The sequence below is a fragment of the Erigeron canadensis genome, chromosome 8, assembly GCF_010389155.1.
Source record: "Erigeron canadensis isolate Cc75 chromosome 8, C_canadensis_v1, whole genome shotgun sequence".
Taxonomy (NCBI): Eukaryota; Viridiplantae; Streptophyta; class Magnoliopsida; order Asterales; family Asteraceae; genus Erigeron; species Erigeron canadensis.
In genome coordinates, this window is record NC_057768.1 from 10616366 (window position 1) to 10637836 (window position 21471).

The window sequence follows — 21471 nt, forward strand, 5'->3', positions numbered from 1 at the left end:
TCAGATCCCGTTCGGGTTCTATTATTTAGGTTTTTATTAGTTTTTTTCACAGTTTTTTTTGCTTTGTATTCTCAACTAATATATTGGGCGCTGACACTATTTCATTCGTTCATCTTACACCTCGCATCACTATTCGTATTTGGCATATTGGATACTGTTTGAATTTTTTTCTATTTGTATTTCTTGATTTCTCCGGATTTTTTTTTTTCCATGTTCTGAACTAATATATTAGAAACTTTTGTATATTTTCACGTCATAAACTTTTGGGCATTACTTTTACATTTATTTTGAGTTTGTTTACCTTTAGTTTTTTTCTCTTTCTATATTCTTTATTTTTGACTTTATTATACAAACAAACCTATATGTTTCATATCGAATATTTTACGACGTACCAGTAGTATTGTTCTTAAATACATATAAATTCGATATGACAAACATCGTAATAAAACATATCTATGATATAATGCTTTTGGTGCTGCTTTTGATTTTTAGTGATTGTTATTTTTTTTTTCTTAAACTTTTTTTTACCGAATATGAAACCGCATCAATAACAAACACAAACATGATAACTGAAATCCCACAACGCAGGATATACACTTCCTAGTTTATATTAAAGAGAAGAAGATATGATAAGAGTTAATGTTTTAAAAATATATATATTTCATATTCTTTACTCTAAGTAGCCTTAAGAACTATACGCAATATATTGAGACATACATTAGTATATGCATTTGTCGCTAAATAAAGAATGCAAATTTATACTTCATAATAATAATTATTTTATATTCTTTTAAGATTTAACATGACAAAATGCTAAACGTAACTTTTAAGACTGTCATTAACTTGTATAAAAAATTTATACTTTTTATATTAACAATACAACCCTAAGTTTTATAAAAAAAAATGTATAAAATATTTAATACATCGTAACTGCAACACTAAAAGTTACGTTTAGCAAAACTTTTTTAACATTTAACTTTTTTATACATAAAACAAGTCATGTAAATTTGTAAAACAAGTGGGCTGATGTGAGGTAAAAAAAAAAAAAGAATCGCTTAAAAAAAAACTAACACAAGCACGACGTAAAGGTTGGTTTGGTCGTGGGCAGTTCCATGCTAAAAAGCAGCAACTCACAATTATTATAATTATTATATTTCCTTGGAATCCCGATTCTCTGCTCTTTCTCCCTCCCTCTCTGTCTGTCTCTCTGTCATTAAATTCTTGTACTTTGTTTTTCTTTCTCTCTCTGTTTCCAACAAATTCTGTTTTCCTCAAATTCTTCAATGTATGTGCACTTAAATAAAGGCTGATCAACCTTTACTTATTACTTTTACTCTATAATTATTATCTTTTTCATCTTCTGGGTTATCTTGGATCCGACCATTTTTGGAATTCGATGATGATTCATTACATTTGATTGATAATGGTAATTTTTAACTTACACATCATTGTATCTGTTTGGCATTTTTGATCATATTGTTTCTTGAATTATAGTCATTGTAAATATTTTGATCAAATGTAATCATAAGGGTGATGATTTTTTTGTTGAATTGTGGTGTGTTTGATATTATGAATTTCATTTAAGTTGATTTCTGATAATAGTATGTACTGGATTTTACATGAATTGGAGCTGTTTCTTTTTTTTTGGCTATTGGTTAAATTATTATTGTGATTCATGAATTATTATTATGTGCTATCTTTTTCAACTTTTCCAACTTTAATCAGTATGCACAACTGTAATTTAAGTCTTGTATAACTGCTTGTTAGTTTTAATTGTATAACTGCTTGTTAGTTTTAAGTCTTGAAAACAGAATCATGATTATCTATCCTGTAATTTAAAACACATACATATATATAGGTAGTATATATACGTGTAGATATACAGAATGTATATAACAGGTGAAAATTTTTTTTCTTAATAATAATGCAATTTGGTAAAAGGGAGATGGAAATGAACAGCTTGATGGTTTTAGATTTAGAAAGGTAGCATGTTATAATGAAGTTAATCATATAGGCAAAAAGACTAATCCACATGTAATGTAACAGAATGGGCCAGGCTGTTGTGCTTAAGTATAATGCACTTTTGTTTCCAGTTGAATTTATATGTATCAAGACTTGGTCTGGGTTTTTTTAATTACTTACAACCAACTGTTTGTATTTATTTTCAAATCCATCGACACCGTGGAATTAAATTATTACTAATTTGGAATTAAGCTGTTTGTTGGGTTTTCTTTTGGCCTAAAATCAGCCCATTTCATGTTGGATCTCACCTGATTGTAAGTTGGATGTATAAATGTTTCTTGAACATGTTTCCTAGTCATTTTTGTGTTCATCTGTTTGTAACCCGGTTGAGGCATTTTAGATAATGAAATGTTGGACCTATTTTTTTTTATATGTTATTACTTTGCTTTCCAAAGATATTCAATCTGACTTTATTTTACAGGCTGTGAAATGAATGTTTTCGTTAGCCATTCTATGGCAGAAACTGGCCAGGTACTGGCGGAGTAGCACACTGGTGCAACATTAAGCACATTTTAGTTTTCTTGCTAGTGTCAGTACCTGTATGGGAGGATTCTTACACCTCGTAGATTTAAAACACGGAAAGATGGCCAGGAAGTTTGGAACACATAAAAGAAATGTTGGTGGTAAGAGTTACTATTATTATTAATAACCTGCACCTGCGAGCTATTATTTTTATTACCATTAATATTGTTGCTGATATTTTTATTACTGTTTTAAACTACTAAGAAAAGATGTGAATATAGTTGTTGCACCTACATTTGAAAATCTTTGAACTGATTAGCTGTAGTTGGTTTGCTTTTAAAGTTTTGCTCTCATATGTCTTTAGCAAGACATATATAAACCACTAAATGATTTATAATCTTCAGCAGGCTTAGAAGCTCCACGCAACAGTTTAGATCTTCCTGTGGGAACTTATAAGGGCTATTACTCTCCACAAGATGATGAACTGGTAAGATCTTTGTATAAGCCTGCAAACCATAGATAACTCGGTGTTTTTTTTTCCTCCTATTTTTACATATTGTAAAAATAGGAACTTAAACTCGTGTAGTATGAGTTTGAACTCTAAAAAGTTGCATTTTTGGATCACTAGTTTCCCTTTGAATATATAATGATGTTAGGTTAATCCTTTTAGTTAACGGAATCTGTAGATCTTTGTGCTTTCGTAAATTCTAAGATTGGTAGTATTAACTTGTACAGCAGATATGGCAATTTTAGCCTATTTACCAAGCAACAAAATGGGTTAGGGTCATACCATGCCTATAGCAGATCAAATGGGTAAAACAAATTAACTATATTAAAAATGGAACGGGCCAAATGGGTTAAAAGTAACCAGAAATAGATTTAATTTACTTATTCCTAGAAAAATTCATTAAAAATATGAAACAGATTCTTTGTGAGTCAACCTTATATCAATTTTGAGCAGATCTATATTAACTAGTTCTGTCCAACCTGCTTTGACTCGCTACATAACCCAATTTTTGTCACCTATACTTTATACAAATGGTTCAATCCAAAATAAGGTATTCACCGTGTGGTTATTTAAATAATCTCATTGGTATTTGTGTACACTTGTGACGCAGTATGTATACTTTTAGATTTTTTTGTTGTATAACTCCATTAAAATAATTTCAGCAGAAGTACCAAGAGACAGACAAGTGGATTGGGTCGGGCTATTATCCAACAGAGGCTCCAATGAAGAAGTTAATAAATGATGAGATGTCAAAAAGACCACAAAACAAAGCAAATGCCCCAAGCATAGTGGCTCGTCTGATGGGTGTCGATTCAATGCCTCCAGATACAACACCAGTGGTGCGGTTGTCTGAGAATAAAATCGAAAATACATCACATAATAATATATCAAAGGAAAAACTATCTAGAAGTAGCTCCGTTGGCTCTGCACTTTCACCGTCAAAATCTTTTAGACTAGTAAGTTCAGATTCATTGCACTTATCTGAAGACAGTGATCTTGATGATTGGAGTAGTAACAAAATGTCAAAAAAGCCCAAGCCTCGGGAGCATCCTCAAGAGGAAGAACTACAGAAGTTTAAGAAAGAGTTTGAAGCATGGCAATCAGCAAGGTTTAAAGAATGTTCAAAGATTGTTGAACATGACACCATTGCCATTCCTGATCAGTGGATGGCTCAAGAGAATCTCAACAAGGAAAAAATGGTTCTGTATGCAAATTCATCTACAAAAGTAGATAAAGTTGAAGATTTAAGAAAATCCCGATCTTTAAGAACAGAAGAAAAACGATCAGTTTCTATCAGAAGGAAAACATTAAGTGGAGACTTTGAGGAAACTGAGTCATATTCTGCACCAACAACGATAGTGATCTTGAAGCCTGGATTTGACAGAAATACTAATGCTGAAGAGCCATATGCCAGCTCATCAGTTGCTTCTGAAGATAGAAACAATATTGAAGATTTTCTTGAGGAAGTTAAAGAACGGTTAAAATTTGAATTGCAAGGAAAAACTTTCAAAAGTGGTTTGATTCGAGGTGGTGGAATTGAGACACCTTACAGAGAGAGACCTTCAGATCCTAAACAAATAGCTCAACGAATAGCAAAACAAGTCAGAGAAAGCGTTACAAAAGATCTCGGGACAAATTTGATTCGTTCCGAATCAACAAGGTCTTATAGAGGTGAATTTCAGTGCAGTGGTTCGAATTCTCCTGAGTTCATCAGCAGAGATACCAGAAGGCTTTTATCAGAAAGACTAAGGAATGTTCTAAAGAGAGAATCAAATAACGTTGACAAGATAACATACAATGATGAAAAGAAAGATGAAAATGATTCTCAAAGCAAATCGTTCAGATGTGAGCCTGATGATATGAATATGATTCTTCAAAGGAATTTGTCTCCCATCAATCTTGTTAGATCTTTGTCAGCTCCAGTTTCGGGAACATCGTTTGGGAAGCTTCTTCTCGAAGATCGACATGTTGTAACTGGTGCTCACATTCGAAGGAAGCATGAAGCTAATGAAAAGTTAACGATGAAGGTGAAAAAGCAGAGGAAAGACAGGTTTAATTTAAAGGAAAGAGTATCGAGTTTAAAGTATAGCATAACACACAGGGCAAGGTTGTTTGGCAGAAGGATACATTCAGCTTCTGATTTTCGTGACAATGACCGTAGTTTCGTGAAAGATATAATGAATGGACCAACAGTTATGCTGAATTTTGGCGACAGACCAGTACGAGATACTTTTTTTGTTCATTTCAAGTCTTACAATAGTAAATCCATTTTCATACGTTAGCTAACGATTTTATGGATTTTGTATCAGGAAAATGCAACTGAGGTTCCACCTAGTCCAGCATCTGTTTGTAGTAGCATGCATGAGGACTTCTATCGGGCGGCGTATTGTGCCAGCCCTTCAACACCAGGTGCACCTATATCAGACGATAATGATCTGCCACAAGCTTTCAGAGACATAAGTTCTAACCTAAATGGTAAGAGAATTGAAAATTGCTTATTACTTTATTTAGTGTGTTCCCTGCCACATATGCCTTAAGCCAGCATCCTTAATCTGTTGTTCCTTTTAGGAACATGATTCCATCTCAACGAACACGTTGAACACTGTCCGCGTTTATTTAGATAAAAATATAAAAGAAATCAAATTGATATGTACTAGCTTCTTATCTAGATTCAGATACAGACTCCAGACAACCAGCAATTAGTTAAGAGTTTATCTATTGCGATTATCTGATATAAATGTTCTGTTATCTTTTGCCAGAGCTAAGGAAACAGCTGCATCAACTCGAGACTGGCCGATCAGAGGAAACAGTAATCGAAGAACAACCCATTGAGTCAAACATTGCAGAGCTTGAAGACGAAGATGAGGCTTACGTACGAGACCTGCTAATTGCTTCTGGTTTATATGATAATTCATTTGGTAAATCTTTATACAGATGGGACAGTTATGCAAAACCAATAAGCAGCAAGGTCTTTGAACAAGTAGAGGAGTCATATAGAAATGATGTGAATAACCATTATGCAAAAATGGTTGATCACAAGGTGTTGTTTGATTTACTAAACGAGGTACTGTCAAAAGTACTGGTCCCTCCTCTGCACATATCAAATCTTAGTAGAAGAATGGTGAAACCCCCTCGAGGAAATACATTACTGGATCAGGTGTGGGGTATGTTACACGAGCATTTACACCCTCCTGTAGACAGATCTTTTTACTTTTTCGATACCATGGTGGCTAGAGACTTGCAGACAATGCCATGGTCGGAACTGGTGAACGAGGATAGTGACACTCTAGCAAAAGAGGTCGAGTCTCATATCATGAGAGATCTTGTGGAAGAAACGGTGAAGGAAATGAGAGATGGATACAGAAGAAGATTCTAACTGTAAAAGCTTTTGAGGAAACCACGACGACATGGGTATAGCAGTCTTGTATATATGAGTGTGAATGAAGTGAGTGAAAGTAGATGAGAGTAGTATTAGTAAATCAGATTGAGTGTGGGCATGTTTTTGTGCTGTTTAGGAAAAAAGTAGCAGCATTGTAGGATCATCATTATATTTGGGCTTCTATTTGGGTGTTTTCTTTTTTATTGATTGCATGCCAATATTTTGTTCATAACAATCACCATCTTTAAAGTCTAACCATACTCCCTCTTAATTAGATCGATATACATATTCAGACCCATGTTAATATTGTATTCATATTCATATTAGTATATTAAGCTACATTACATGCTCATGTTATTTTATTTAGGAAATGCATGTGGACACTTTGTTACCATAACTAGTTAATATACCTGTGCTTCGCTGCGGGGTATTTTATGTAATGTTTCTTCGAGTTTCATCTAGTCGTCTGTTTAGTTAACCTTCTCTTTATTGATTTTATATGCATATTTAGCCAACTATTGAAAATAAAACAGAAACAACGTATAACATTCGTTAGAACATTCAACGTACAGTAATTTCCTCATGAAATTAACTATGCTTCAAGATATAAGTAGAATAAGATTCATGGATTTAACACCTTAATTTATGTGATAGTATGTTAAAAGGTACAAAGTAATGTGTTAAAAATTATTTAATTTACATTCATCATCGGTGTGAAAAGGCAAAAGAACAATTTTTTTTATTTCTTCTTCCATTTGTTAATAAGTAAATGTAAAAAAAAGTAAATTAATTTTATGCAAGCTTTCGTTACTAAAAATTTGTTGATTGTTAAATTCATTAAATTCAATTTATAGCTATTTTAGGAGTAACTTACATCAAGTCATCAACAATTACAATTGACAACATCAATGGCACTAACAAATAATAATAATAAAACAATGAGACAGGTGTATGTCTCTCTATCACTTGTTGTTCACATTATTGTCATTGTTACACGCATTCCTCGTTTGTTTCCATTATCATGTGATCATGTTTTTACTCTCTATTGATGAAACTCCATATAGTTTTCATTCCATTATTTTTCGCTGATGATCCCAGTTCACAGATTTGAAATCTCTCTCAATTCAAATAAAAACTCAACCATGTTTTTCATTTTAAATTTATATAGATATTTTGATGACCCGATTTTTGTTAATATACCCAAAAAAAATCAGCAAATCTTTTTTGGGGTTTAATCACTCTTCCGTTTTGGCGGGGCACAACTCGGTGGTGGATTGGTGGGTGAAAAAAAGTAAATTAGGATGGCTTATGAGGTTGAATCATGTAAGTGAAGCTGAGATTGTATTTAAGTATATAATTTAATCAATTTTTCTTTTTACCAGTACTTTTGATTATTTTGGTGATTTGAAAAGTGGTTGTTCCTGACGGTGAAAGGAGGTCGGTGGTTGTTCTTCGGTCTCCATGAATGTTTAGTGTGATCAATGGCAGCCCGTGGTGGTTAAAGACGGTGGTTGTTCGTGCCGTGTTTTCCTGGTGACAGATACATAGATACATATACATATATTTCATGTTTATATTAGCATGTGTATGTATGTAGTCCCCGGAGTTCGCAGCTTCCAACGGCGGCGACGGAGTTGATGCTGTCTTCCATGTTGAATTGGGTGGCGGTGGAAAATATTTGGTGATTATCATTATCCGTGTCACCCAGTTTCCATAGATGATGAAGACTTGTGAGAAAAAGATAAAAGCTGAAAAGAATGCTTACAATTGTAAAAGAAGAAGAAGAAATGGCAAAGATAAGAGGTGAAAAGAAGTTGATGGAAACCGAAAAGTTGTAGAAGAAGAAAGGGTAAAAAAGTAACTTTGATATTAAATAAAGGCCAACCAAGCCAGTTAGATTGTAACTAAGCCGTACTGTAGTAGTTAACTTTCGGATTGTTATATATATAATTACGTTAGGCGGGTACAGATCACATGTACACAAGTTTTGGGACTAGAAGTTTTTTTTTTTTTTTTACCTTTGCAAAACCAAGTGAAACGTAGACCCCAAGTGGGCCAAAATGATTCAGGGTGAGTGGTGACTGACTAGCATGTTTAATGCTAGCATGAGTTATGGTTACAGAGAAACATTAGACTTACAAACATCATATAAACATAAAGGGGAAGGGAGAAGGTTTGATAAACCCCGTTCAACGATCAGCAGCGTGTGACGGCAACACCGTCGCTGGTCCATCGGTGAAGGGGATTGGTAATAGGAGGAATCGAGCAATTTCACCTAGTGTGTGGAACGTGCAGGTGGGCCCCACTAGGGGTTGGATTTTTGCATTTATTTAAAAAAATAATAATAAATAAAATAAAATTTTAACCTTAATTAAGTTACTATTGGGTTGGATCAGTGGTTGGAGCTCATGCCTCTGGAAACAGAGGTCATGGGTTCGATCCTCATGTCCAGCAAGGCTGAAGGTCCTTTTCTATCTATGGTAGAACCTGGAAGCAGCCTCTTTACCTTTGGTGAGGGTAAAGCTGTCTACATATCAACCTCCCCATACACCGTCGAAGACGGTATTGGGACCCAAAACCCATAGAAGACGGCATTAGGAGTTACTTACTTTTTATTAATTGATAAGTTAATGTTATGACATGTAAATGTCACATAAGATGCTATGTGCATTAGTATAAAAAATGTTTGTAATTTGTTAGTTATCCTAACATTTCTCTTCACCATAAATATCTACATAACTTTTAAAAACAATATGACACCACAACAAAATTCATTTCTATCTCTACATTTTCATAAAAAAAAAAAAAACCATTACACAAACCATATATGGATCCAAAAAAGGTAAAAAAAAAAAAAGCCACTTCCAAGCAGATGCGATCTCAACCCGTTCGTCCGATTTATCCACAACAAACTGCTTTTCCAAAACAAATACTATTCTCAACTATCTCCGAACAATTTTCTAAACCATTAGTGCCCCCCTCAATGTTATGTTCTAGAAACCCGCATCTCCATATCTATGTTACGGGTATAATCAGGGTTCTCCTCCGCCAATAAATCTGTAACAACCGCCTTAGAAATAATTTAAATAAATCCATAATATGTTCTAGTTTCAAACATGTGCTCACGTGAAGGTCTATTCACTCTTAAATCTTAAATTATAAGACGCGTCTATGGTCTATTGTGATAAGAATGTTAGGTTTCAAGACGTAAGCGATTGTGTTCAAGAAATTCTAGTCTGAAAATGTTTCATTTAGGCCCTACAATTATTAGAATCATTAATTAAGGGAAAAACTATATAAGGGTTAGAAAACCCAATTTTTCCACTTCTTCTCCATTTTCATCCCATCTCACCTCTCTCTCTCTAAAAACACACATACCTTCACCATCTTCACCCACAAAAATTCATCATTTGATTTTGAGTTGTTAAACCAAGATTTCTTGCATTTTTAGCTTCCTTGTGATAATCAAAACATATTTCTAGTATCGATTTTCAGGTAATGACAACAAGTTTTGAGATTTTCATCAAAATAAAAGCTTACTTTTCAAGTGTATGTTCTTGATGATTTGGTCCATTTTTGGTGTAAAAATCGTGTTAAAAGTTAGTGGGTTTGTGTCTAAAAGTGTTTAGTAACCTTTTCGTGATCAAATTTGGGTCGTAAACATGTTTTAATCTTCAAAACCCTCGTTTTTGTTTGAACAGTCCCAAATTCGTCCTAAAAACACTTAAAACGAATTTAGTATCCCAGAAACGAATTTAAGTCTTCCAAAACGAAGTTAAGCTTCAAAACGAACTTAGCAAACAAACTTAAGTCCTCAAACGAATTTAATCTTCGTTCAGATACACCTTACGAATTTAATCTTCGTTCAGATACACCTTACGAATTTAATCTTCGTTCAGATACACCTTACGAATTTAATCTTCGTTCAGCTACACCTTACGAATTTAAACCCTATTTTCGTTAGTTGTAGAAATCAGGTTTTATACTTAGTTGTAATCCAAGTCTATCATGTACAAGGAAACCCTAATTAAGGTATAATCAAGACATATTCGATCTTGTTTATCAAAGTGCGAGTTCAAAGACGTTCATTACGAGTCTAGTGTATGAAAAACACTGTTGAGTCAAACGTTTAAAGATCATTAGTGATCCAAATCATCAGTACATCAAGGACACTTAGTAAATAAATAATCACGAGAACTAATACATGTATCCATCTATGCTCAATGGTTTGTGATTAGGTTGACATCAAGACATACTTGGATTCGAGTAGATATATTTTACTATATCTGTGCTTATACCCTATGCTTGTAGAACTACGCTCGTAGCAGATCACTGTGAGTCTTCGTAGCCCCTTTTTCTTTACTTATTTCGGGGTGAAAGGAATACTACTCATGCTTTTATACATGCCGTAACTACTTTTACTACTCTTTGGCTATTTGACTACTTGTTACATATTAGCCGGTCCTGTTGAGGATTGTGTGTGCACTATTGATACTATTAGCCGGTCCTGTTGAGGATTGTGTGTGCTCTATTGATACTATTAGCCGGTCCTGTTGAGGATTGTGTGTGCTCTATTGATACTATTAGCCGGTCCTGTTGAGGATTGTGTGTGCTCTATTGATACTATTAGCCGGTCCTGTTGAGGATTGTGTGTGCTCTATTGATACTATTAGCCGGTCCTATTGAGGATTGTGTGTGCTCTATTGATACTATTAGCCGGTCCTATCGAGGATTGTGTGTGCTCGCTTACTTATGTGCAAGTTGGTCACTAGCCACTACATACTACTTCATACTTGAGATCTACTGGCGGTAAACCGGCTAATCGTGGCTAGGAGTGGTAGCATGGGACTATTAGCAGACTTCAGGATTTAGGGTTGGAGTTTGCATGCTTGTACTTTGTGTTTGGTGGCAATATGCCCAATCGTATCCCCTGCGTGGGAACCTTTCGTACTTGATTTGATCATCTTTGTTGAACTTGTGTGTGTAATAACTACTACTATGCTTGTTTGGTTATGAAATTGACTATTTATGTTTATCCTAAGCACTCATTTAGTATTCCAATGTAACATCCATGTGCGCGTGTGCTTTATCTTACATCCCGAGTTTTCCGCCGCTGTCGGGGTGTTACAAAATCCCCCACTCTCCAACATTGCTAAGACCGCCAAGTTGACCTATTTCAGGGCGATGACAATGATGATGATCTCGATTTTGTTGCTGAAAGTGAACAGCAACCAGTCGGTATGAACACTCATTTTTATTTATCTTACGTACTTCCTTTCCTTATTTACGTACTTACTTTCTTATTGATAATTTTACATTCATATTTGGGCCTGGGTAAAACTACACCTTTATACATGTGAGCAAGGTTGTAAATATCGTTTTCGGTATCGTATCGGCCGACCCTCAATATGCGATATATCATATATATCAGGGATATACCAGATACCCTAAATTGTAAAGGAATTTATTTAAAATATATATATATATATATATATATATATATATATGCACACACAATTTTACATAAGTTTACATACCTTTTAATCTTAATTGCTATGTTACGAAGCAAATTTTACATATCTTTTAATCTTAGAGTCAGAACCCTATTTTGGTTTTAACCCGTGTTTTTTTTTAAAATAAGTCAAATTTTTTTTTTACCGATATATCACCGATATTGACATATATTGACCGAAACGATAAGTTCAGCCAATAACCCATATATCGTATCAGTTGAAGGCCGATCTCCGATATATTACCGATATATCGACCGATATAGCCGATATTTACAACCATGCATGTGAGTATCTAACTAGAAAACATACTAATCTAAAATCCAACACTACCAATTCAGAAAAAGTATACTTCTTAGGCCCATCAAGTTTATGTATGCTAGTATTATACCACTATCTATCATCTAATTTATTGTTAACTACTCTTTATTTGTGTTTCTTTTTCTCCTTCGAATGGTGATATTAAATTTGTTTCTTTATTGCTCGTACTTCTTTTTAGTTAAATTAATATACTTATATGAAAGCCCTAATTGTATTTTATTTTTATATATAGAATACTTTAGTTTATGTGTACTTTTTATTTGTGTTTCCTTTTCTCCTTCAAATGGTGATATTAAATTTGTTTCTTTATTACTCGTACTTCTTTTTAGTTAAATTAATTAAATTAATATACTTATAGTTATACTTATATGAAAGCCCTAATTGTATTTTATTTTTATATATAGAGATATTTTAGTTTATGTATACATATACTTATTATATTATATTAATAAACTATCTTATTTTAATATATTTGTAACTATATCTATGTAAATAGTTTTCACGTGTACGTACATGCATTTTAATAAACTTTTTTTTAAATATATTTTTGTCGGTTTTACTTCGCATAAAGACTTAAAAAAAATTTAATTAATGACTTTATATAAGGCCTCAAAGTTAGTTCCGTTTAGAGCCTCCAAATATGTTAAGCCGACCTTGTTAGTGGTTAAGTGATTATAGTCAATATGATAATGAAAAACCAACTGAGTTGGATTAGTGGTTGGAGTCTTTGCCTCTGGAGATAGAGATCATGGGTTCGATGCTCATGCCCAGTAAGGCTGGAGGTCTTTTTCTACTTTTAGTAAAACCTAAAAGCAGTCTCTCTACCTTTAGTAGGAGTAAGGTCGTCTATATCCTAACCTCCCCCATATACCGTCAAAGACGGTATTGGGGACCCAAACTCCGTGAAAGTTGGCATTGGGAGTTACTTTACCTTTCTAGTCAATATGACAGTGAAGATTGAACCAAGTGTATATTTAGCAAATTTCGAAAGCTAAAATCTAATATGATACGCCTTAACCTCCCCCATATATCGTCAAAGACGGTATTGGGGACCAAAACCCCGTGAAAGTTGGCATTGGGAGTTACTTTACCTTTCTAGTCAATATGACAGTGAAGATTGAATCAAGTGTATATTTAGCAAATTTCGAAAGCTAAAATCTAATACGATACGCCTCAATGTGGATTGGACACAACGATAGAATCTATAATATAACTAAAAAAAAGGGGGTTGGGGGTATACTTGGCACCCCTAATCCCTCTTCATTACCTTAATATTTACTCCTTATTAATTATCTATTTTTTAATATTTATTTAATAAAACATTACCAACTTTTAATAAAAAAATCACGTGGGCTTCAGAGGAGAGTTTTTCTCAAAATCTCGTGTTCGAGTATTGAGTTTTTTATCTCAAGGCATTTAAATGAGGAATAGGTTCAATGTCTAGTAAATCGCTGATTAAAAGTACCTTCAATACGTCTAAATTGAAACTATCTTAATAAAAAAAAAAAAAACCTTTTTAATATGACGTAAATATAGGGGGGATAACGTGAGTGTATGATGATTAGATGATACGTGTGCCCAGCCCACTTACTTTTCCTACTAACCTCCAAACCCTCTTTTTCTTGCTCACAGGATTATTTTTCATTTTCCAAATCTCCTTCAAAAAACCATAGTACCATACACATGTGAAGAAAAGAAAAAAAGCACCCATAAAATTTTCTAGTGAATCATCATTTGACCCTGCTTCCTTTAAGCTTTCTCTGTAGATCTTTCAATTTTCATTTCATTACAGTTGCTCATTGTTTACTAATTATTCTAGTAAAGAAAGAGTAAAAAAACAATCAGATTCATTCAAAGGGAGTTACCACCGACAACATCTCGGATTCCACCGTTGCATTCTTGCTCACGTGTTTTTTTTCTTAGATCTAAAGGTGTTGAAGCTGTTGATTTTATTTAATTTGATTCTTGTTGTTGATGATTTCTTTTTACATTTTTGCTTGTTCTAGGGATATATAAAATAAGTATAGAATAAGTTAATTTTGCTGATTGTAACGGCAGAAAGGGAGAAGGCATTCTTTGTGACATCATTGAAATTGGGCTTAAATTTGCTTGCTTGGTTGCTTTCCTTCTGAAATTTTTGTTCAAAGAAGGGAAGAAGATGAAGTCTCTCAAAGAAAAGTTGGGTCAAAGTATTAAGTATGTACAAGTTTAAAAGGCAGGGGAATAGAGAGGAAAAACTTTGTGTGCGACGTAAACGGAAACAAAATAATATAAAAAAGTGTTTTCCTAGCAGACAAATTTGACAAAAAGTAAGAAAAGGAAACGAAAATAAAAATAGGAAAATATAAATCTTCATAACCAAATAGCTTAATAATTCTTTTAGGATAATAATAAATCAATCTAATTGGTATGTCTAAAGTTATGTCTAATTGTAAGATGATGACATGTGGAAAAATCAGGGGGCAAGATTAGGAAATAGAATTAGTGCATTCCACATGTTAAATTCCTAAGGTTTTAGACATATCTTTAGGCACACTAATTAGGTTGATTAATTATTTTTCATCTTTTTAATACATTAAGAAGATGACATGTGTTATCTATTAATTCTCTTTTTTAATTTTATCACCTGATTTTTTCATACGTTCACATCTGAGATGTTAGAAGGATTAGTAGCTATTTGGTTAGGATGATTAATAATCATTTTCAATAAAAATAATATATTGGGAATGAGTAGCTATAAAGAAAATAATAATAATAATAATTGGGTCAGTCCACCCGCATTTAGCGGAAACAATCACGCCGACAACATGGTAACATTCCTCCGCTTCTTGCCGACCCTGTTGCTGCTTAAGAATTAAATTTAATTTAAATCTTTGTCTTTTTGTACAAATATTCTACACTTTTCTCCCTTGTATTAGTTTTCAACTTCTTCTCTCTTCTACTGACTATAGTTTTTGACTGGCATATTTCCGATAATGCGAAGATCAATTGAACCCTTAATTTATTTTGCAGTCTCCTTTCTTGGGTGAGGTATAATTGATCATTGAAAACAAGAAACAAAGATTATATATGGAGCAACAAGATGAAGGAAATAACAATAATGGAAATGGAGGGATGTTTGTCAAAGTAATGACAGATGAACAAATGGAAGTCTTGAGGAAACAAATTGCTATTTATGCTACTATTTGTGAACAGCTTGTTGATTTACATAAATCACTTACATCCCATCATGATCTTGCTGGTATGTATATATATGCTATATCTATATTGTTTTATTTTTGTAACTTTGGGTAGTCCTTGCACAATTGTTTGATGAACTGATGCAATGTGATCTAATTGTTGATTATTGTTGCATATGTATGTATGCATGACAGCATGAGGATTTTCTCACATTAGTTTAATTTAATTTGCAGTTAAAACAATCTCAATCTTTGAATTAATATCAAAGTCAGGATTTAAATTTAACGTTTAAGTTTTGATTTTTAATTTTAACCAATGCATAAAATTATTCATAGTCGAATTGAATCATTATCTCAAAATCATACCACATATTCTCAAACATCAACAAAAGACAAAAGTTATAAAAATGTGGGAAAATGATCCGTACTGCAGACTTTATCTAAGTTTAGGTGTGGTCACATTAAAAAAAAGTTACAGATTAAACCCTTAAATTTAATAAACATACATAACCTCTGAATTTTACATAAACCCTTTTTAAATTTTATACGATCCCTCCCTGATACTGGATGTCTTACCTAACTTTTAAAAAAAAATAAAAAAATAAGTATACAAGTAGAAAAGTTTATGAAAAAAGAAATCAGTGGGTTTAGTCTAAAATACTCACATGCCGCACAACACCGAAATATAATTACAAATTATAAAAATGGAAATCTGTCACAATATTTGTCTTTATTGTCCGCCATTTTCTTTTCTTTTTCTACACTTTTCCACCATCCCATCCCATCCCCATATTAATTTTCAAACTTCTACTCTACTGCTGACTATATTTCTCTCTCCCTTCAATCACTCTTTCTTTCTTGGGTAATGTATAATTAATTATTGAAAACAAAACAAACAAAGAATTATGGAGCAACAAGATGAAGGAAATAACAGTAATGGAAATGGAGGGATGTTTGTCAAAGTAATGACAGATGAACAAATGGAAGTCTTGAGGAAACAAATTGCTATTTATGCTACTATTTGTGAACAGCTTGTTGATTTACATAAATCACTTACTTCCCATCATGATCTTGCTGGTATGTATATATATATGCTATAGCTATATGTCTTTTCTTTGTATTGTTTTTCTATATGTGTGTACCGTAATGTCGGAGTTCTTTCTGGAAACAGTCTTTTTACATTAGGTAGAGGTATGACTATATGTTTCTCACCTCCATTTGGTTAGTTGTTTTTGTTTATGCTAATGTGTTATTTGACTTCACATTTACTTTTTTGCTTTGTTTTTTACGTAATTATAATAATTATTATTATTATTGTAGTGGGGTTTGGTGGAAACCGGAAAGTATTTGGTGGTTTGATTAATTTCGTGACTTTCTTTTTTTAATTATGATAATTGGATCATATTATAATTTAAAAGGATTTCATATCATTTTATTTTCTTGCTATAATATATACTTCCAAAAATGGAATTCTGATATATAGGTTTTTGTTATTATACTTTCGTGCATTTCATTTAGAAAAAATTGAAAATAAAATGAATTATTTTATTTTTCATTTAACGTAAATTGTACAGAAGTGAAGGAAAATTTAAGTATGTTACATGCATCAGTGAAAGATAATGTATACAATGGAAAGAAGAAAGAGGTAAAAGAATGTTACATGTTGATGAAATTAACTATAATTTATTGGGTTGTGATCATTTAAAAATCAACGTTTCCGTGAAAACTAGAAAACCGACCAAAACACACTGTGATTTGAATTTAACACAATGTGTTTGTAATTTTTCTTAGAAAATACATTGTGCTAAGTTTATATTTCTGATTTTCACGCGCTATCAAAAACACACTGTGATTTGAAATTTAACACAATGTGTTTTTATTGTTTAGAAAACAAAATTAAAACACGTTGTGTTAAATTCAGATCACAGTGTGTTTTGGCCAGTTTTCTAGTTTTCACAGAAATTTTAATTTTCAAATGAACATTTCACATAATTTATTTATATAGTATATTAGTGATAAATCTTGAACAAACTTTAGCCATCTACAACAAAAATACATATTTTACTGCATAGTGTACAAGTGTATATTATAAGTTTTATTATAAGTCCTAGTTTATAAATGATGGGATTTTTTTGATGGCATTTTTTTAGTTATAAATATGTAATGGGAATTTTTTGATTATTGTTCTATTTTTGTAACTTGGGTACATTAGTAAGTCCTTAAACAATTGTTTGATGAACTGATGCAATGTTTCTAGTAGGTATTTTTTTTTTGGTTAAAATAGTCTATGGTGTGTTTGTAGTTTACTTTAGTTTTTGAAATTTTCTCATCATGGTACCTTCATGATCTTTTTTATATTGCTTTGTTTGCATATATGATAAAGTAGCATATGACATATATGAGACACTGTACTTAGGCACTTCCAGTTTCGAGTGTTATCATTTTCTTTTTTTTTTGGCATGTATGTTGCTTGTTATCGAAATGTTAATCTCTGGATGAGGTTTTCCCTATTAAGATTACCCGAGAGGGTGAGTATTTTACACTAGATGTATCCAACCTAACCAAGGTATCCAATGGCTGTTTTCAGAGCCTTTCCTAGCCTCCCCCAATATTGTAACTAGTGGGGTTCAAACCGGAGACCTCTTGTAAAGATCTCGGGATATTAATCACTAGAAATTTCTTACTTGTATTTATCAATAAAAACAAGTAGTTACCTATTAGTGAAACTAAATGATCAATCTCCTGGTGAGTTATTTTTAAGGAGGAGGGTAGAGAGTAGAGACAAACAAAAAGAATCTTTGAAACACATGGAGGTGCTTCCAAGACATTACTAAAATATAGATCTTCATCATAAAACATGGGCTTTTGTAATGAACTTAAGAAGAGACTTGTGTCAATACGAAAATCAAATTTAAAGTTAAATTCTTCATCATAATTATCAGGTTTTTTAAGGTTTTGGTCCGCAATTTTTATAGTTTTAGTCTGTATATTTTTCAAGGTGAATTCTTTGAGTTAGATGGCGATCCTTGATATACTTATGACTGATGCACTATCCTTTTCCCGTATTATGAATATTATTTCAGTTAATCTTTAATATGTCCTTCTAGATCTATTGCATTAGCACACTCCCATGTAAACATTAAATCCTAGTATATTAGCTTGATGTTTTTCATGTGACTACTTCAAGTGTGAAGTATGCGTTTACATGGAGTAAGATTAGTAAATTTAGTCCTTATGAGTCAATTGTTTTTGTTGAAGATTTTATCAAAGGGCGATTTTCCAGGTTCTAGTGAGACATGTTTTTTGTTAGTTTTTAGATGGGATAAGTATCTTGGAATGTAACAAACTTTGGACGAATGTCTATAATAGGAAATAACTAAAGTTTTGTGTATTGTATGTAAACAACTTTAAAAAAAGTATATTGTATGTAAGAAAACATACGTGGCAACCATATAGAGGTGCCACTTGGCCGATTTTAATTAGTTGAATACATTTTCTTACATACAATAAACATTATTTTCAAGTTGTTTACATACAATACACACAACTTTAGTTATTTCCTACTATAGACATTCGTTCAAAGTTTGTTACATTTCAAGATACCTATCCCTTTTTAGATAGTGTTAATGTAATGTGCTAAATCCTTTTTAGTAAACAGCCATGACCAGTTTATTTCTAACTATTTGAAGTTAAAAAAAATGATGTAATTGACACTATATGTATGTTCTAAAGTAAGATAGCTGTTATTTTCCACGGCATGGCATATTAAAGACAAACTGTGATGTAAATACTTTGTTAAAGTCTTACACGGGCGAGTATTTTTAAAGATTTGGCCGATATAAAACGCTTTTTGTATGCTTATACAGTTATACATTCGTTAAATTACGTTTCGTGTTAAATCATCCACTTGCATTTCACATGAGTATATGATTATGCTCTATATTCAAATTGTACATTTGAATATGCAAAGACAATAGACACTATAAACATACTTTGACAAAACATTTTGAATTCCCAATTCATGGGAAACAAAAGACATATATATATGTGCTCAGTATGGAAATTTGGATTATGTTCTTGCAGGAGTTAGACTTGGGAACTTATACAGTGACCCGTTGGTCACATCTGGTGGACATAAGTTTTCTGGCCGACAGCGATGGACCCCGACACCAGTTCAGCTTCAGATTCTTGAGCGGCTTTTTGAGCAGGGAAATGGGACTCCAAGCAAACAGAAAATAAAAGAAATCACATCGGAATTATTACAGCATGGCCAGATTTCTGAAACAAATGTTTATAACTGGTTCCAAAATAGGCGGGCTCGATCAAAGAGGAAGCAACAAGTATCTGCACCTAATAATGGTGAATCTGAAGTGGAAACTGAGGTTGAGTCACCCAAACCGCAGCAGAATTCAGCATCAACAGCTGATGATAATATGTGTTTCCAGAATACAAATGTAAGTTCTGGTATAAATTCAGTGGATCAACGAGCCAAGAAAGTGGAGCCCCTTTTTCCTTCTGATGCCAGTTCAAAGCCTTCTGGCAATGTCGGCCAGATGTCATATTATGGGAGTATGTTAGCTAATCCAAGTAAGTATAATATCACGATACTTTTAGTATGTTTTAAGTTAAATCTGAAAATTCGTAAGTATCTTTGTAGAGGTGGCAAGATGGGCAGACAGGGTAGGTTGGGTAACGGGTTAATAGAGTTTTAGATTGAAAAGGCGTCGTCTTTAGTGCAAATCGAAACTGGTGGATGTGGGGGTGGGGAGGAGTGTTTCACAATGTCTTTTTTAGAATGATTGCAGCCGAAGATGTCTGAGATTGTTGAAATTGCCACCTCTAAATATTGATGATTACTGATTTGAGTGACTTCTTTTATGAAATCATTGATTATTATTAAAATGTGTCTAATTCTGAAGTAATCTTGGAGCAATGACAAACTATTAGGAATAAATCATACACAATCTAATAGACTTTCTAAAAAATGTCAAAATGTACACTTGGTGTTTATTAGAAAAATTCAGCAAAGGAGTTTTTTTGGGCAAAATGAGTGCCTTACTAGTGACTCTGAACCCTGCTCATTTTACCATTTGTTTCTATATGATATAAATGTATAACATGCTTAGCAGATGGTGCATCCATTAATGCAGGAATGGACCGTATAATTGGAAAGATGGAAGTTCCAGGGAGTTACCAGCCATATATGCAGGGTGACGAGTACAACATGACAGGCTGAGCGTTAAATGATGAGCAAGAAGTGATTCAAGTCTAGTCATAGATTTCGTATTGATTCCACTTCGTTAACAACTTATGTACAGATATGCTAAAATTGCTGATTTTGCAAGTCGATCATGGAGCGTTATTAAACTGTTTATTGTTCTTGGCTTGTAATTTGTGGATGATATATATAGTAGGCGTTTTTTTTGTTCGGTATGGAATCTGATAAAATATCTATGTTTTATGTTCATAATTATATATTTTTTTTAAATGACATTTTGATCTACATCTGCTCTTAAGTTTAACGCATATTTTGGATGAAACTCAAGACTTTCGGAAAAAATGTTTTGTATCTGGGTTTTTGATCTAGAAAGAAACCAAGTTTATAATTGATTTAGTAGAATGTTGTGAAAGTGGATTGGTACACCATTAGGTCATCTTTAACAATCATGCTAAAAACTCGACTTGTTGGTATCATATTCACCCAGTGCAGTGAACTACTTTTATCCATAACAATCATCTTGAAAACTTAGTTTGTTGGCACCACAGAAATCATCATACCAAACATACCCTTAAAGTCGTCGGACTAAAAGAATTTTTTTTTTTACCTTTTTTTTGTTTTTTTATAATAACCCAACACACTTGAACAAAGCAAACGTGGTGGCCATCAAATTGATTTAACATATCGGCCAGTGCACCAGAGCCCTTAGAGGCTACCCAATGCCCATCACTCATTCCTCAAGGATTAGTCAATGACTAATCCCCCAAAACACACCCAATGCACTCATCTTTCAAAGACTAGTTTTGGACCCATCAATTATATAATTCTACCCTTTTATCTAAAATTTACACTTTTAATCCTGTAAACTATAA

At 32.9% G+C, this 21471-nt stretch overlaps 2 protein-coding genes across 9 annotated transcripts; both read left to right on the forward strand.

The window, feature by feature from the left end:
• Positions 1-1197: 1197 nt before the first annotated feature.
• LOC122580227 lies at positions 1198-6645 on the forward strand. 4 transcript variants are annotated; one of them, XM_043752502.1, is made up of 6 exons: positions 1198-1426; positions 2444-2645; positions 2889-2971; positions 3655-5211; positions 5302-5467; positions 5752-6645. In XM_043752502.1, exons 2-6 carry the CDS (start codon positions 2564-2566, stop codon positions 6366-6368), a joined length of 2505 nt encoding a protein of 834 aa, XP_043608437.1. In that variant the 5' UTR covers positions 1198-1426; positions 2444-2563; the 3' UTR covers positions 6369-6645. The 4 variants fall into 4 exon arrangements, with proteins under 4 accessions (XP_043608437.1, XP_043608440.1, XP_043608438.1 ...); XM_043752505.1 differs by having other exon boundaries at positions 3658-5211; XM_043752503.1 differs by having other exon boundaries at positions 2892-2971.
• A 7258-nt stretch (positions 6646-13903) lies between these two features.
• LOC122578729 (WUSCHEL-related homeobox 8-like) lies at positions 13904-20805 on the forward strand. Of its 5 annotated transcripts, none has more exons than XM_043750752.1 (4): positions 13904-14133; positions 15215-15443; positions 19465-19968; positions 20511-20805. In XM_043750752.1, exons 2-4 carry the CDS (start codon positions 15272-15274, stop codon positions 20615-20617), a joined length of 783 nt encoding a protein of 260 aa, XP_043606687.1. In that variant the 5' UTR covers positions 13904-14133; positions 15215-15271; the 3' UTR covers positions 20618-20805. The 5 variants fall into 5 exon arrangements, with proteins under 5 accessions (XP_043606687.1, XP_043606690.1, XP_043606688.1 ...); XM_043750755.1 differs by having other exon boundaries at positions 13913-14133; positions 20532-20805; XM_043750753.1 differs by lacking the exon at positions 13904-14133 and adding an exon at positions 14953-15012.
• Positions 20806-21471: the final 666 nt, after the last annotated feature.